This window comes from Lemur catta, chromosome 7 (assembly GCF_020740605.2).
Source record: "Lemur catta isolate mLemCat1 chromosome 7, mLemCat1.pri, whole genome shotgun sequence".
Classification (NCBI taxonomy): Eukaryota; Metazoa; Chordata; class Mammalia; order Primates; family Lemuridae; genus Lemur; species Lemur catta.
Window position 1 is genome coordinate 102,927,095 of NC_059134.1, and position 15,638 is coordinate 102,942,732.

Genomic DNA, 15,638 nt, shown 5'->3' on the forward strand with positions numbered 1-15,638 from the left:
CCTGGGAATAGAACAGCTGGAGCCCCCAACCCTCTCAGCTGCCCTGAGCTTGACTCCTCAGCTGTGAACCCAGGGCCACGTCAGCTGCCTGCAGGGAACATACATGCCCTCCAAGGCATACTGCCTGGTCCAGAACAGCAACCCAATAAATAGTAGTTTGGGGATGGGTATAGTCACATCTAATGGGTGCAGTGCGCACTGTTTGGGGGAGGGACGTGCTTGAAGCTCTGACTCGGGTGGGGCAAAGGCAATATATGTAACTTAAACATTTGTTCCCCAATAATATGCTGAAATAAAAAAAATTTTTTTAAATAAAAATAAAAAACAAATGGTAGTTTGAAAAAAGATAATATATTAGTAACAAAGTAGTTTATTGGTTTCCTGAGAGGAAGCACTTAACCAATGGGTAAGGACAACGCAGAACTCTCAGCAGCTTACAAATGGCACAGAGGGCACCTGAGAGGCACGACTGCCCTACACAGCAGCACTAACCAGAAACCTGTCACCTGCCTCGCAAACTCCCTATCAAAAATACAAAGAAATTTCTCAAAGTAGTCAATTTGTACAATCTGAAGAAACGAAGTTTTTCTAAACTTTGCTGATACTTAAACTCCTTTCTTTCCAAACTGACTTTGCCCAATGGACTTCACTCTAGTCCCCAGAGCAGTGGTGGGCATTCAAGGTACAGCATTTAAATAAACTCAACTCAATTTAACCGGTAACTGTTTTGTTTTTTTCAAGTAAAGATGAACAGGTTTCTTAAACCTGAAGACAGACAGACAAGCATGTTTCGATGGGGGTTGCCGGGATGGCGCCCACTCCTTACTTCCTCATGTCCCTGATGTCCTCGTGGCTGACTGTGTGCAGTGCTCCTTTCTGCGGCCTATCTAACCGGAGGGACCCCGGGGAGGCAGGGGGGGAGGTTTCACATTTTATCGTTGTCTTGTCATCTCGTACCTCTTCTCTGGAATATGGCAACTGAGGGGTGAAAGAAGTGCAAAGTTAGTTGACAGGGACCATAAAAAAAAAAAAATCACAGAAGCCTTAAATTACAACCACAAACTTATTTGAAAAATCTGTCAGCTATGCTTTCTGCCAGTACAGAAAGTCTCACTGCAGTCTCAGGCCATGTGAAGGACTTCCTTGTTCAAGAGAAGCAGGACCACGCGGCACCGCGCACACAGAGCAGCCAGACTCCTGGCCTACCCCCCACGACTGACAGCCAGGCCCCAGGAAGCACACAGGAGCACCCTTCAGCCTCCTCCACGCCAGGTTCTGCCCTCGGGAGTCCTGGGCACAGGAGGGTAATCACTGAAGGGGATCTAAGATCTAAACGACTGCATCATTATAAAGTTTTGACAGCATTAAACTCACACTTATGCAGATCCTACGACAAATATGTTTATCTCCTGGCTCCAATCAAAAGAAACACTAGAGTAGGCAGAAACTTCTTGGGCAAAACTGTCAGTATCTTTCTGTCTGGGGAGGAGGGGAATAAATATGGAATAGCCCAGCGGTCCCCAACCTTTTTGGCACCAGGGACTGTTTTCATGGAAGACAATTTTTCCACAGGCCAGGGAGGGAGAGTATGGTTTTGGGATGATTCAAGTGCATTACATTCATTGTACACTTTATTTCTATTATTATTACATTGTAATACATAATATAATGAAATCATTATACAACTCACCATAAGTTGGGGGACCCCTGGAATAGCCCATGACCCAAACACACATATGTGCAGCTTCTATTTATTTCTCAATAATGTTTGGACTGAATCCTATAAACGGATGCACTTATATGCAGCTCAAAAACCTTTTGTTAAATATGGTTTACATAAAATAATCCTAGGTTTATCATTAAAAGATGATCTCTTTCCGACTCCATGCTTTCTTTTTATGCACTAGAATGTGAGTACTCCATGTGCTGAGGGATGCAGGATGGTATAATAACAGCAAACAGATTCACCCCTGCAGGGTCTAGGCAGGTCTTGCTTATGCATTGTGTGTTTTGGTTTTGAACAGGACTAGCTCTTGTGAAACATAAAGAGCAAGCATCTGTATAAACAATAAGACTTGAATAGCAAACTTCTGCTTTTTAATTTTATTTTTTAAAAATCTGTGTTTCAGAGATGAAGTACACCATGTTGCCCAGGCTGCAGTACAGAGGCTGTTCACAGACACAGTCATGGTACACTGTAGCCTCAAACTCCTGGGCTCAAGTGATCCTCCCCCATCCTCAGCAAGTGCCACTGTGCCTGGCTTGAACTTCTGCTTTTTAAATGGACTGTGTAAAGTACATCAATTTCATGGGAGCCCAACAGTGGCTCAATGAGAACCAGGTAGGAGGGGCTGAGGTCATTGAGGATGTAATTTTAATTAGCAGTTAAGATGCAGATAAATCCTGTATCCTTTCTCAACTTCCAATTACAATCATAAGATAACACAAGGCTATTATGACTAGATATTGTCAGTATGAAATTTAACAGTTTCAAAATTCAGGTTAAACAATCATTTGTTTATAAAAGCAAAACAAAGAACAGCATAGGCAGCAATACATGTGATCAAGCTGATAATATGACTCACCGTAAACTACCAGAGGTAGATGAGTAAAGCCCAGCCAACCCGGCCAGCAGCTCCCTAAGGAAGTGCTCCCGCACACCCAGCCTCACCTGCGCTCTGCCCTCTGTATTCCAACCGCAAGGGACAGCACTGAGACCCACCAGATTTTTGCCTCTATCTCATGTCAGACGCTACTAGAAAGCAGGGAAGTCATCTTAGTCTACACCAATAATGTTGAGGCAGAGGAGGAGGGTGACAGTCAAATGCGGGCTGTGTCTGGCACCGTGCCTGGCACTCTGCACATACAGCTGGCTTAACCCTCACAACAACCTGAGAACAAGGTTCCTCAAAGCCACCAGCAGCACGCTGAAGCTACCCGTGAACAATACTAGGTTATCAGGCCTGAGTGCAAATCAACACGCTGCTTCCCTCATTGAGAAAACCTTGCTATCAAAAACAAACAAACCCAATTACAAGTCAGTAGAACTAAGGGTGTGCTTTGTGTCTTGCTGTGGCTGATGATCTCACTGCAGACACACACAGGTCTGCGGCCACCTTAAGTGACACCATTCTATTATTATCTTCATTTGTCAGGAGCACAAAGGCATAAACGGGGTGAGTAACAAACCCCAGGTCACAAACTAATCAGTGACTGAACAAGCAGTGTCACTGATCACCCCACTGCTCAGCCCAAGAGAGCAGCTCACACAGCCACAAATCACGTGCTTTTTCAGAGAATTGCTTTTATGTCTCTGGAGGGCTGTCTGGTCACTGCACTATCAGGCAGGTTTTTTGGAAGGGGCCACAGAATTCAGACTAGAGCGTGAAAGTTACAAGGTAGAGGCTTTGGGTCACCATAAACAACAGCCACCAACCAGCACTGCTCCTAATGCACTGCACATCCTCTGAGAACAGGAGGCCTAATCTATAGTTATCTCCCAGGAGAAGTGGCCTCGAACCTCCCTCTGTAGGGACGTTGCCAGGGCGACCAGACTATTAACATCTGGAGAAAAGGCCAGATGGTGACGCGGCCAAGGGTCCAGGTTTTGAAATCAGGCAAATCTGAACTCAAATCCGCACTGCACATTGTGTGAACTCTCTAGGCTTCAGGTTCCACATCTGTAAAATGGGGATAACAGTAACCTATATATCACAGGAATGTGTGTGAGGATTAAATAAGATACAGGTCGAGCATCTCAAATCCAAAAACCCAAAATTTGAAATGGTCCAAAATCTGAAACTTTCTGAGTGCCGACAGGATGCTCAAAGGAAATGCCCACGGGAGGATTTAGCATTTCAGATTTTGGATGCTCAACCAGTAAGTATAATGCAAATTCCAAAATCCAGAACACTTCTTGTCCCCAGCATTTTGAATGTGGGATACTCAACCTCTAACAGACTGGTAAGGCACTCAGCACAGAGCCTGGCATAGATCAAGAGCTTAGTAAATGCTAGCTATAACTGTTATTAAAATTGATTTTCCCCAAATCTAAAATCTATGGCTTTACTTCAATAATTTATTTTTAAAAATACCATGTCTATGATAAGTAAGCATGCAACGATTAGAAGTCAAAAAAAGTGGGAGAATGGCAAACTCTTACATTTGTCCCCATGTTTTATGAAAACCACTAATGAATAACTTCCAAGAGAACGATCACATGTAAAGTGCCGGGTGAGTTTAAACACTTTCTTTAAAATTTCAATTATTTCTTATAATTATATAATGTTACATTTATGTAAAATGATAGATAATCTTTAATATGTTATAGACATACAAAAATATGTTAAATTACTAAATAATTTACCTTTCTACGATGTTTCCTTAAATCACTAGGCTGACAGATGCATGCAAAGAGATGAAGAGAAACCAGATTTACTGCACACTTGAAGTTAAAAATTCAAGGATCAGTACAGGCAAATATATCAAAATGGGAATAACAGGATAGTTACAAGTGCAATAGGATTTAGAGAAAACTTAACTGTATACAGAACATTTTTACACCACAAAATTTACATATAAGTTATTCAAGATTTACTAGAGAAACACTATAAACTATTATTCAGAGAGAGAAAATTCTATTTCAATACATGTAATTTATTGTGGCATTCTGTATAACAAAAGGCCCTAATAATTGTCTATCCTAAGACAAACCTCTCTATAGCTTAGTTTTCTTTAATAAAAAACATGCTATAATTCAAACTATTCTAATTGATGATGAAGTTATTACAATACGTCTATTCTAAAACTGAACAAACCTACTTTTAGTTAATCACCTATTGGACATTAACACAAAATCCTTACCTAGAATTTGATTTACAACTTCTCAAAAAAAAAAATTTATTGCTTAAAGCAAGGTACCCTGCAAAAATATATAAGAATAAAAGCTAGCATACCAGGTACAGTCTTTACATCCTATGATTTATGTAAGATATTGTAATAAAAAAAAACCAGACAGTAGAGTATGTTTAGTAAGTTGATGAGATTTATAGTCTTGAATATAATCATCAAAACCAGAAAGCATATTGTTTGCGTAAAGCTTCCATTAATCCCACACTTAGCAGATTATTTCTTTATGTAGGAAATATTTATGAATTATACAGATCCTACATAAATTGAGTAAAAACAGTCTAAACCACCTATATTGTGCCTGTATCCACATTTATTATACAATGATACACTAGTTATATTTTATCACTATTGAGAAAAAATACATTTTTTAATGATAAAAAACCCAAAGTTTGACTAATAAACTCATAATCTAGCCCAGACTCACACATCATCGGCCACCAAGCTGCAGCCTGGGTACCTGCCTGCTGTGAAGAAGTGTTATAGCGTGGGGTGGCCCTGGGGGCACTGGAGGAACAAACTACAGGCTGCCGGGGACCTGAGGTTTGGATCAGAAATGAATCTGGAGATGGCTCAGATAACAAAACAAAAGGATGACGCAGGAAATCAAAGCCAACGACGGAAGCATAGAGACTGTCAGTCAGCATATGGAATTGCAAAACCAGGAAAAAAATAGACACAACTGTTTTTACAAATGCTCTGGAAAGAAATAAGCATGAAACCACAAATGAAATGGTCAGAGTTCAAAATATTAGCTAATTAGCTATGATGTAAATTATGAAAAAAGTATGTCAAAATACTGCAAGTGGACGGGTCACCACTTCATAAGCCACTAAAATGATTCATTGTTGAGTTAATCATACGCTGGCTAACAACACAACTAAAGATGAAGATGGAGGGTCAAAGAAAAAAACGATAGAAGTGCAGTTAAAACCAGAATGTTGTAAGTACGATTTCACATGAAATATGATTTCCTAGGCAATGCACTCATAAAACCTAGACTACCTACATGAGAAAGTTTTAAACATTCTTCAGATCTGCACACTTTGCCACCAATCACCACAAGGCCATCAAACTTCCAGGTAAAGTGACCCCAGGCTGAGGCCCATCTGCTTCCCGAGGAGACAAAAAGCAGCCTGGCTTCATGTGCAGAACCTGATTAGCTTTTTTTTATTTCCTGGACTGCACACCTGGAACCTTGTTCAGCATCCCTAAAGGACAGATGGTGCTGATCCTCCTGTTCATTTTCCTATATGCTCTGACGTCTGCCTGTGTTTCCTCTGTTAACTCTCTACTCCTAGAAAACAGAACACATTCCCCCTTCTGGCTGCTGTATCCTGCACAGCTGCCTGGGCCAAATGTCACACAAACAAACGGTGGCACACTAGCCTGGTCATCCAAATATTAGAATCAATTTGGCATAGTTGAATAACATAGTTGAAAACACTAGTTAGGTTTTAAAATCTTCAACCTCTTAGAATGACAAACATACTCAATTTTCTGCTGGGCAAAAAGAAGCAAGTTCACAGGGTCCAAGACTTCAAACAGGTGTGTGGGGTGGGGATGCCGCACGGAAAGGGTGACACTTACTAGAGTCATGATGCCCAGTCTGTCCACCTCCCTGGCTGGGCTGTGCGGGATCCTCCTTGGGGTGGAGCGACCGCTGCCTGGGGGGGAGGAGCCAGCAAGCGAGGAGGCAGGATACGGGGGAATGGAGCTCATTGATCTAAAACGACCAAGATTGTCTAAACTTCCACTACCAACTCTACTTTCAATCTCCTCTGCTCGCTGCTCTGTGTTTTCCTTTTCTTCTTGTATCAACCTACAATAAAAACAAAAGCAGTCATTCTTTCTTTATTAGCAAACAGATTAATATGTTTGGATGAAAAAAAATCTGCTTATACTCTGTATTAGTATGAGTAAACTCCAATAAGTTGCTCAAACAATTAACACTTCAGCAAAAATGTTTTGCTTTTAGTCTTTTAAAATACACTACATCTTAGGACAACAAAAAGTAAATCTTCCATTGACCCTGGTTAAGTTGGTTCTGATATTCATGCTTGATTTTACTTATTTACACTAAAATTTTGAAAGGGGCTGAAAGGGGCTGGTTGGCAACTTTTTCTATGGTTGCAACCAAGCAATAAGATACTTAAATTTTACAATCCTCATCTCCCCCATTCTTAGAGCAAAGCTTACCTTTATCTATAGATTTCTCCAACTAGAAATTCAGAATTCTAATACAAAGAATTGATCCACAAAGCCATTTAAGAGTTTCCAAACACTTAACTCTTTTTTTTTTTAGAGACAGGGTCTTGCTCTGTCACACAGGCTGGAGAGCAGTGGCATCATCATAGCTCACTGTAACCTCAAACTCCCTGGCTCAAGCAATCCTCCCGCCTCAGCCTCCCAAGTAGCTAGAACTATAGGAGCACGCCACCACACTCAGCTAATTCTTTAATTTTTTATAGAGACGAGGTCTCACTATGTTGCCCAGGCTGGTCTCGAACTTTTGGGCTCAAGTGATCCTCCCACCTCGGCCTCCCAAACTGCTGGGATTATAGGCATGAGCCACTGTGCCTGGCTCAAATACTTAACTCTTTAGACTAAATGAAAATATCACGTTGATTTTTAAAGTTGAAATTCAAACAAAAGCATCACCTGATGGAATTCTCTACCAGCTTCATCTGAATTTCTGGATTCATGTTAACCATGCTACATTAATTTTGAATTCAAGATTAAGGCTCTTCTATCCTAAAGTGTCGTGGATGACTAAACAGTAATTTTAACATCTGACTATGCCAATAATCATTATTCTAATATTAAAATACAGAAACCTTGTAGCAAACCTTCCAATTAGAGTTCTACTTACATACTCTAAGAAAAGTGGTTTTTTGGTCATTACTAACAGAAGAAAATCTACAAATTAGTGGATAGAACTTACCATTCATACCACCTTAACTTGCTACATAAAGAAAAATCACTTTTATCTAGCAATACATTGTAAAAAATAAAAAATAAAGGTATCTATTTGCCATAACGATAAGGAAAGACTAGTTTTCTGAGCTCTTCACCAGTTTTAATCCTGGCACCTGAAAAGTCAGTGTACAAAGTGAAAAACGTAGGCAGCACATGAATGTGTTACTTTGGAGCCTACAGCTCTCCTTAGTGCTTGTTTTCGCCTTCTCTGCTCCACCTCATGCCCTCTCTGAGCAGGACGGGCAAACTCCCACCTGTGTTAACTTTACGACAAAGTCCCCGCAGCAGCCCTACCCAGATCGCTGTAGGACTCCACGCGTGTGACTGCTCTTCACTTGGGCTCAGGCTGCCTGTGTGGCCGTCAGGCCTGGGGCCACGGGGCAGACCTCAGGGCACCCCCGGTCACACTGCCATGCCCCCAGACCAAGCCAGCACAGGCAGCAGTTACCTAAGGCCTCTTCAGCACTACACTTTAGTTTCTATTCCACAGGTGGCCCACTGTTTTACACATTTCCCATTAAAACTGCTAATGAGTTGCTAAAGGAAGAAACCCTTTAAAATATTGATGAGACTAAAAAGATCCACTCACCGTTTGACCACTCATTGTCCTAAGGTGAACAAATTTTCACCTCATGTTAATTTAACCTAGTGAAAGGCAAGTACAGTGGGAACATACAAACCTGAAAACTTCCACTTTTCTGTGCCAGGCTGGCGCCATGTGACAGACACTGATGACGCAATGCTCTGAAGGGCACGCTACAAGCAGCCCCTGCAGTGCTGCGGGATGCACAGGCAGCAGGTGGTGGCCATGTGCTCCCTTCAGAATTCAGAGTCAAGGGGACACTCAGGCTGGCACGGGGTTCACAGGCAGCTTTCCCTCTTACTTCCTACCATCTGCTTCGCCTCCCCTAGCGAGTGGCACTGCTGCCGGGCACTGGCCTGAGGAAGGAACCTGCTGCTTCTCATCCACAGCACACTTCAGCCAGTCCGTCTCTCCCCAACTCCCCACGGTGCCCGTCTTCCCTCTGCACTGGCTCAGGGAGGTGGGGCCCAGCAGCCCTTCTCCGACCTGTGCCGGCTCCTCTGCCCTTTAGGCGCAGCTCTCAGGAGAGCAGCAGTAGCTGAGTCGGCCCTGCAGCCCCTGTCACAGCTGGGCACTGAGCCCCTGCAGTGCTCTCCAGAGACCAAACACCTCTCACCTCCTACAACATCCGACACAGGGTGCCAGTGCCATGATATGGTGCCCTGGTTACTTGAATTTTATAATGAAGGGTAATCATGGAACTTGCTTAAGTCAGTTTACTACTATGGAACACTTAGAAAATGTCAACAGTATTTGTTTCAGACTCTTCCAAGTGGAACGAGATTCCTCAGAGACAGCATGTTTTATGTGAGTTCTGTGTACGGTCACACATACCTTATCTCTTTGTTGATGGCGTCCAGCTGTTCCTGAAGCATCATGGCTAGCGTCTGTGCGTCAGCCTGCCCGCTGGGTGACAACAGATCAACCGAGCTGAGGAGAGTGTCTCGGTCATCCTCACCATCAGACACATCAACATCACTCTCAAATGCTTGTGCTACATTTGCCAAGACACTAGCTTGTTGGGCACGTTCCCAATCCTGTTCATTAAGAGTTTGTACCTATAAACAAGAAAACCAAATCTTAGCAGACTGAAAGAAACATTAGTTATAGGAACTTTTTTTTTTTTAAGACAAAGATTTCCTCTGTCACCAAGGGTAGAGTGCAGTGGCATCATCATAGCTCGCTGCAACCTCAAACTCCTGGGCTTAAGTGATCCTCCTGCCTCAGCCTCCCAAGTAGCTGGGACTATAAGTGCATGCCACCATGCCTGGCTAATTTTTCTATTTTCAGTAGAGACGGGGTCTTGCTCTTGCTCAGGCTGGTCTCAAACTCCTGACCTCAAGTGATCATCCCACCTCGGCCTCCCAGAGTACTAGGATTACAGATGTGACCCACTGCACCCAGCCAATATTAACATCTTACTGTGTATGTGAGGCATTTCTACATTGCGATTCACAATGGGGAAATGACGGAGTCAGAAATAAAAACTGAAAATCAGCCAGGAAGGGAGAGAGGGAATGAAAAGAAATCTGGGATTCAATAGATCAGGAGGGTAACTCTACTTAACCACTGACTGTACATTTCAAAATAGCCAGAATAATTCAAATGCTCTTAAAATAAAGAAAAATATTTAGGTGACAGAAATCCCAATTACCCTGATTTGACTATGTGAATTATACCAAATTATCACATGTGGCCGAAAATATGTACATCTAATATGTAATCAATTAAAAAATCCGGGCTGAGTGTGTCTGTGAGTGTAGGGTTCTGCTACAGGGTTATCTTACAGCCCCCCCCTCCCCCGGACATCTGACAGTGCTGGCAGCCTGAACAGGGCCAAGGCTGGACTCCAGGTCTCCCCTAAACCTGCAGTCTTCCTCATCACAGGAAGCAGACTCCACCCTGCCAGCTGCTGGGGCCACCCCCGACCCGAGCTGTCTCTGACTGTTCTCTCTCCTGCGCGTCTCCAGTCCCTCAGTGGGTCTGGCTGGCTCCACCTAACGATGTATCCAAACGGCTCCCTCTCTTTCCTCCTCCGGCCCTTGCTCATGTGTCACCCTCAGGTGATGTCTCCCTGGCCACCCCACTTGAAATTCCTATTTCCTGCCTCGCTCTACAACTCAGGGTCCCCAGGGTCCCTTCCCTGCTTATTACCATCTGACACAGTGGATGGCTTAAAGATATGTCCACAAACTCTTTGATACTCCTCCCGTAAGAGGCCGAGGTGATTCTCACCCTGCCACTGAGTGTGAGCAGGACTTAGTGATTCACCTGAATGAACAGAATAAAGTGGAAGTGAGGGTGTGCGCTCTCCAAGACTAGGCTGCCAACGGCTTGTGGGATTTCTCCTTACCCTATCCCTTAGAATGTGAGCTCTAGGGGAAGCCACTGTCGCCCTGGGAGGAAGCAGCCTTGTGGACAGGCCCACATGGTAAGGGATCAAGGACCCCTGCCCACAGCCACGTGAGTGCACCTGGCAGCAGAGGTGCCAGCCGTCGAGCCTTCCTGTGCTGCAACCTCTCAAGACCCTGAGCCAGAGCCACCCTGCTCTGCTGATCTGAAGTCATGGAGCTGTGAACTATGAAATGCTCCTTATTTTAACCACTGAGCTTTGTAGTAATTCATTCCACACCAAGAAAAACTAACACGCACACATTTACTTCATCTGTGTGCTGCCTGCTTGTCCTCACTAGCGAGTGCACTCTGGGGTGTCACGTCTGTGTTTCATACGCTGTTGCAGCACCAGGTCTATAAGGGCACCTGCCCCAAACTAGCTGCCCAATGCGTATGAGTGATCAAATGACACACAAGTGCATCAAATATGTGCTGCTGAAAAGATCCAAGTGGGAAGGTACCTAAACTTCCAAATGTGAAATCTTTTCACTAAATGATGAATGCATGTATTCACGTATTTTAAATTATCACTTCAAATCCATACTAATTTGCATTGTATTTAAGAGTATACTATATTATTTCAGAATTTCTTTTCTTTTCATTTTTTTTTAAGCCCTAACTAAAAATAAATTCTTAGCCAGAAAGAGCCAGAAAAAGGAAATGAGAGGAGGGCAAGAAAGAAAGTGGCCCATCAACGCTTTCCCTGCAGAGCAGTCTCAGAACTGCAGGGTAGAGTAGGGAACTTTTACATCAACAGAGACTCCACACGAAGGCCTTGCCTTGGAAGGCTCTTCCCTCAGGGCTGCCAGACGGCCTTTCTGGGGACGCCGCAACACCGCGCTGGTGCTGTAGGAATCTGCGTGCCCGTCTGCCACAGGGAACCTGAAATCTGGGACGCTGCCCAGATGGGGTCGGCTGAAACATGAAAAACAAGAATGATCGTTATTAGAAGGAAAATTAACTAACTTTCTGACTTCTGGAAAACAGGTTTTCCACAGAGGAAAAACTCTCTGAGGAGGGCACCTCTCCCGCTTGCCCCAGTCGCCCCACGCTGGCTGCTCTGGGCTGGTGTTTAGTCTTCCAGCCCCACCACGTGGAAAGCTTTGCTGTCCAGGAAAACCAGCACAGACTGCCACGGCCACGGAGACGAGACAGGTGGGGTCCAGCTCCCCAGAATGTGGAGAGACCTGGGGTCTCCTCAGACCCCTGCTCTGGGTGCCGGTGTCCAGGCCGGCATGTCTGCTCTACTTCCCACAGCTGACGTCCACACGCCCTGGCCTCCAACCACTCTGCCACTTCTCCGCTTGGACTAAGACCCATGGCGTGAGATCAGCCCAGCACACACGCCCTGGTCTGTGACGCTGTCTACAGTGCTGCCATGAGGTGCCCGAGAGGTATCCACTGCAGAAGCCCCTTTTAGCCAGAGCTGGGGCTTCTCTGAACTGGATCTGGTAGCTCACTTCAGTGTCTGAATCAAAAACAGACTTGTGTGCAATTAGATTAGCAAAAATCAACACCCGTGGCTGAAGAACTGCCTGGAAAGACGAGTGTAGGCTCCAGTCAACGGAGCCGGAGGTGCTGGAGGGAGCCCCTGTCCAGTTCCCATCAGCAAAGGCCCCAGAGAGGAGCCAGGTGGCAGCAGGGGGCAAGTGCTGCCACCACCAGCCACAGGCACGTCACCTGCCACTTCTGTCTGTGATGGACTCATTTTGGCTTACTCTAGGAACTCCTAGTTGTCTGTGAAAGAAGGGTGGCTACCTTCGTTTCCAGAAATCCTTAACAGGCAAAGGTCTTGGGAGACAGAGCCCACCAATCTGATGACAGTAAGTTAAACAGAGGACCCCTCACAATGCCCAACGTGCCAACTCACCTGCCTCTGGTTCACACCCACTCCATGTGTGTGTAAGAAATGGCTCTGGGAACTGTTACATGAGACTGGTTATCTGTGTGTAAGATACCAAAGCCCAGAATTGCCCTTCGCCCCCAGCTTGCCTTTCACTCCCCCTTTCCCTCGTAACTGAGGAAACTGCTCCTTCCTTCTCGGCATCATTTCTAGCTTAACTGCTCTGGATTGTGACACATGCCAGAACTGGACAAAAGCTATGCACACACGATATCGTGCGTGTACTTTTGGGTGGCTCACGCAGCCTCTGAAGCCCGCCAAAGCTTCCTCATCTGGACGCCCTCTCTTGGGCTTACTTTCCTCCAACTCAGCCCCGGCCCACAACCAGCCATTTCCCAGCCGTCCCCTTTCTTTTACATTCCTCACTTCTCTTTCTGGATCAGATCACAAAAATAAGACGACTGATGTCACCGTCAGGGCATGTGGAACAAATGCGTGGGCCAGGGGGCCAGCCCTCGCCTCACTCCTCCCTAGACCCCATGCCACCCCGCACACTCACCTCCTCTCCACCCTCACCGCCTCCTGCTGTGAAACCTCTAGGTCTGCCTCTCTGAAACAAGCTCTGTCCTCCTCACCCAGCCTCTCCTGCCTCCGGCCTTCACAACCACATGGCCACTTCAGACCCACTGCGACTCCAACAGCCCCCCTGCTCCTTGGGGCTTCTAGAGCAGCAGCTCCTCTCTCACCAGCCCTTTGGCTGGCACATGTGGGCAGCCTTCTCCACCTTAAAATGCCCCCCTTCACTTTGCTACCCTCCAGTCGTGGCAATAGCTCTCTCCTTCCCTTCCTTGCCAAAGCCCTTCATTCTGGACAGTGACACGCACTGAGTCTGCTTCCTCTTCATCTACTGCTCACACTATTTTTTAGACATGCATCTTATTGATTCTGTCTCTGCCACACGAATGACACTAGCCTTTCAGCATCGAGGATCTTCATCTCCAAATCCAGCGACTTTTCTCTGGCCTCACCTTCCTCAGCATCTCCCCTGCGAGGATATAAACTCCTCCTGGGGAGTTCACCCTCCACCGGCTTCAGAGACAGTAAGAGTTCCCGACACTGACTCTCTGTAATTCTGTCTTCACTGATTTCCATTCTTGCTTTCCAGGAGTAGGTTCAGTGGGGAAGGGCCACAAGGTACCCTAGACCTTCACAATACCATAGATTTGCAAATGTAGAAATGGGTATATAGGCCCCAGGATTCTCCTAAATCATGTTTCAAGCAGGAGCCTGTTTCCTGTAGACTAATGTCACCAGCTCACCATTTCAATCATGTTTGCTCAAAGTTAACTCTCAATTGATGACCATCTTCTACAAAGAAGCAAAACAATAATTTTAATACCTTAATTAGAATGATTGCCTCTGTAATAATGAGTAGGAAGAAAATCAGAATGCTGGCAGGCCATATGCTGGGCTATTTGCTAGATGCATTACAAGCCAGGTGGTTCACTCCTACATCAGCCAACTCAAAGTCCTATTTCAACGGACTTAAATCAACACATAAATTAAATTTTTTAAAAAAGCCAGGTATGGTGGCATGTGCCTGTAGTCCCAGCTACTAGGGAGGCTGAGGCAGGGGGATTGCTTGAGCCCAGGAGTCTGAGGCCAGCCTGAGCAACATAGTGAGACCCCATTTTTTAAAAAATAAAATCACATGCCATGAGCCTTCAGTGTCTCCTAAAAAATATCAGAGATTCCAAATAGTGTACTAAATCTCTGAATGCCAAAGTGTTTCTCAAACTCCAGCTGCGCAGCCTCTCCCTGAGCAGTCTCACCTGTGGGTGCAGACACCCTCCCATGGATACCAGCCTTGCATCTCTCATTTTGGAGTCTGTCCTCCTGTCCCTGTATCATCAGGGTCATACTCCACTGGGTACCTAAATTAACGTATCCCAATATTGACTGATCATTTCCCACCTTCCAAACCTCCTCCTATGTTTCTGAGTTTTGCCAGTGATGTCTCCCCTAGGGACCAAGCTCTAACCCTTCGAATATTTTACTCTTTCTTCTTGCCTGCTACCAAGCTACAGGCTCCTTGAGGTCAGACCATGAGCTACATCCAGCTATGCTGCCCACATGCCCAAGAGCAGGCCCTTGCAGACACACAACAGGTGCTAAAAACATAGTTGTTAGTTGGTTAACATCATACCCATGATGAAGTGAAGCACCTCTTAGTCTCATCTGGTCTAGTTCAGCCCTCAACGCTTCAATGTTTAGGACAAGCTGATCCTACAAAACAGGAAAAGACTTACATTACAGGCATCTCTTTTAGGTTTTAAAACGATTTGCTTCAAATGTGCTCAGATGTTGAACATAACTGTAACAGCTTAAACCAGCAGTTTAAATACCAAACACTTTAATTCTGAGAAAATTTTCTCTAAAAGTACTGTGGTAAACATCAACCCTGAGACTACCAAATTAACTTTGTAAAGCTTCATGAAGAAAAACCTGTGTCTTAGTCATAGAAAAGTTTAGAGGAGGACAAACACCAAACCATTAACAATTATTAATTTTGCAGAGAGAAACAACTCTTTTGGGGGAGAATGGGAACAACATTCACTTCTTACTGTACGTCTGTATTGTTCTGAATAGTCTCCTACCAAGCATGCATTCGTTCCTATGTCACCTGCACATCTGATCCCACCTCTAGATCTGTGTTGTCCTATACAGCAGCCAGTGGTGGCTACTGAGCCCTTGAAGTGGGCTGGCCCACACTGAGCTGTGCTGTGACTATGAAATGCACAGTGGATTTCACAGACTTAATGAGAAAAAAAGAATGTAAAGTAGCTCATTATTATTTCCTATTAACACATTATGAAATGATAACATTTTGGATATATTGGGTTAAATAAAATTAATTGTACCTATTTCTTA

At 44.7% G+C, this 15,638-nt stretch overlaps 1 protein-coding gene across 5 annotated transcripts in view; it reads right to left on the reverse strand.

The window, feature by feature from the left end:
- Positions 1-15,638, reverse strand: part of PPFIA1 (PTPRF interacting protein alpha 1) — a 92,247-nt gene that overhangs the window by 26,569 nt on the left and 50,040 nt on the right. For all 5 annotated transcript variants that reach the window (XM_045558224.1, XM_045558222.1, XM_045558223.1 and 2 more), the window contains 5 exons: positions 14,914-14,993; positions 11,644-11,779; positions 9,305-9,528; positions 6,499-6,730; positions 827-978 (listed from right to left, as the gene is read on the reverse strand). In XM_045558224.1, the coding sequence (XP_045414180.1) occupies positions 827-978; positions 6,499-6,730; positions 9,305-9,528; positions 11,644-11,779; positions 14,914-14,993 (824 nt within the window). The remainder of the gene's footprint in view (positions 1-826; positions 979-6,498; positions 6,731-9,304; positions 9,529-11,643; positions 11,780-14,913; positions 14,994-15,638) is intronic.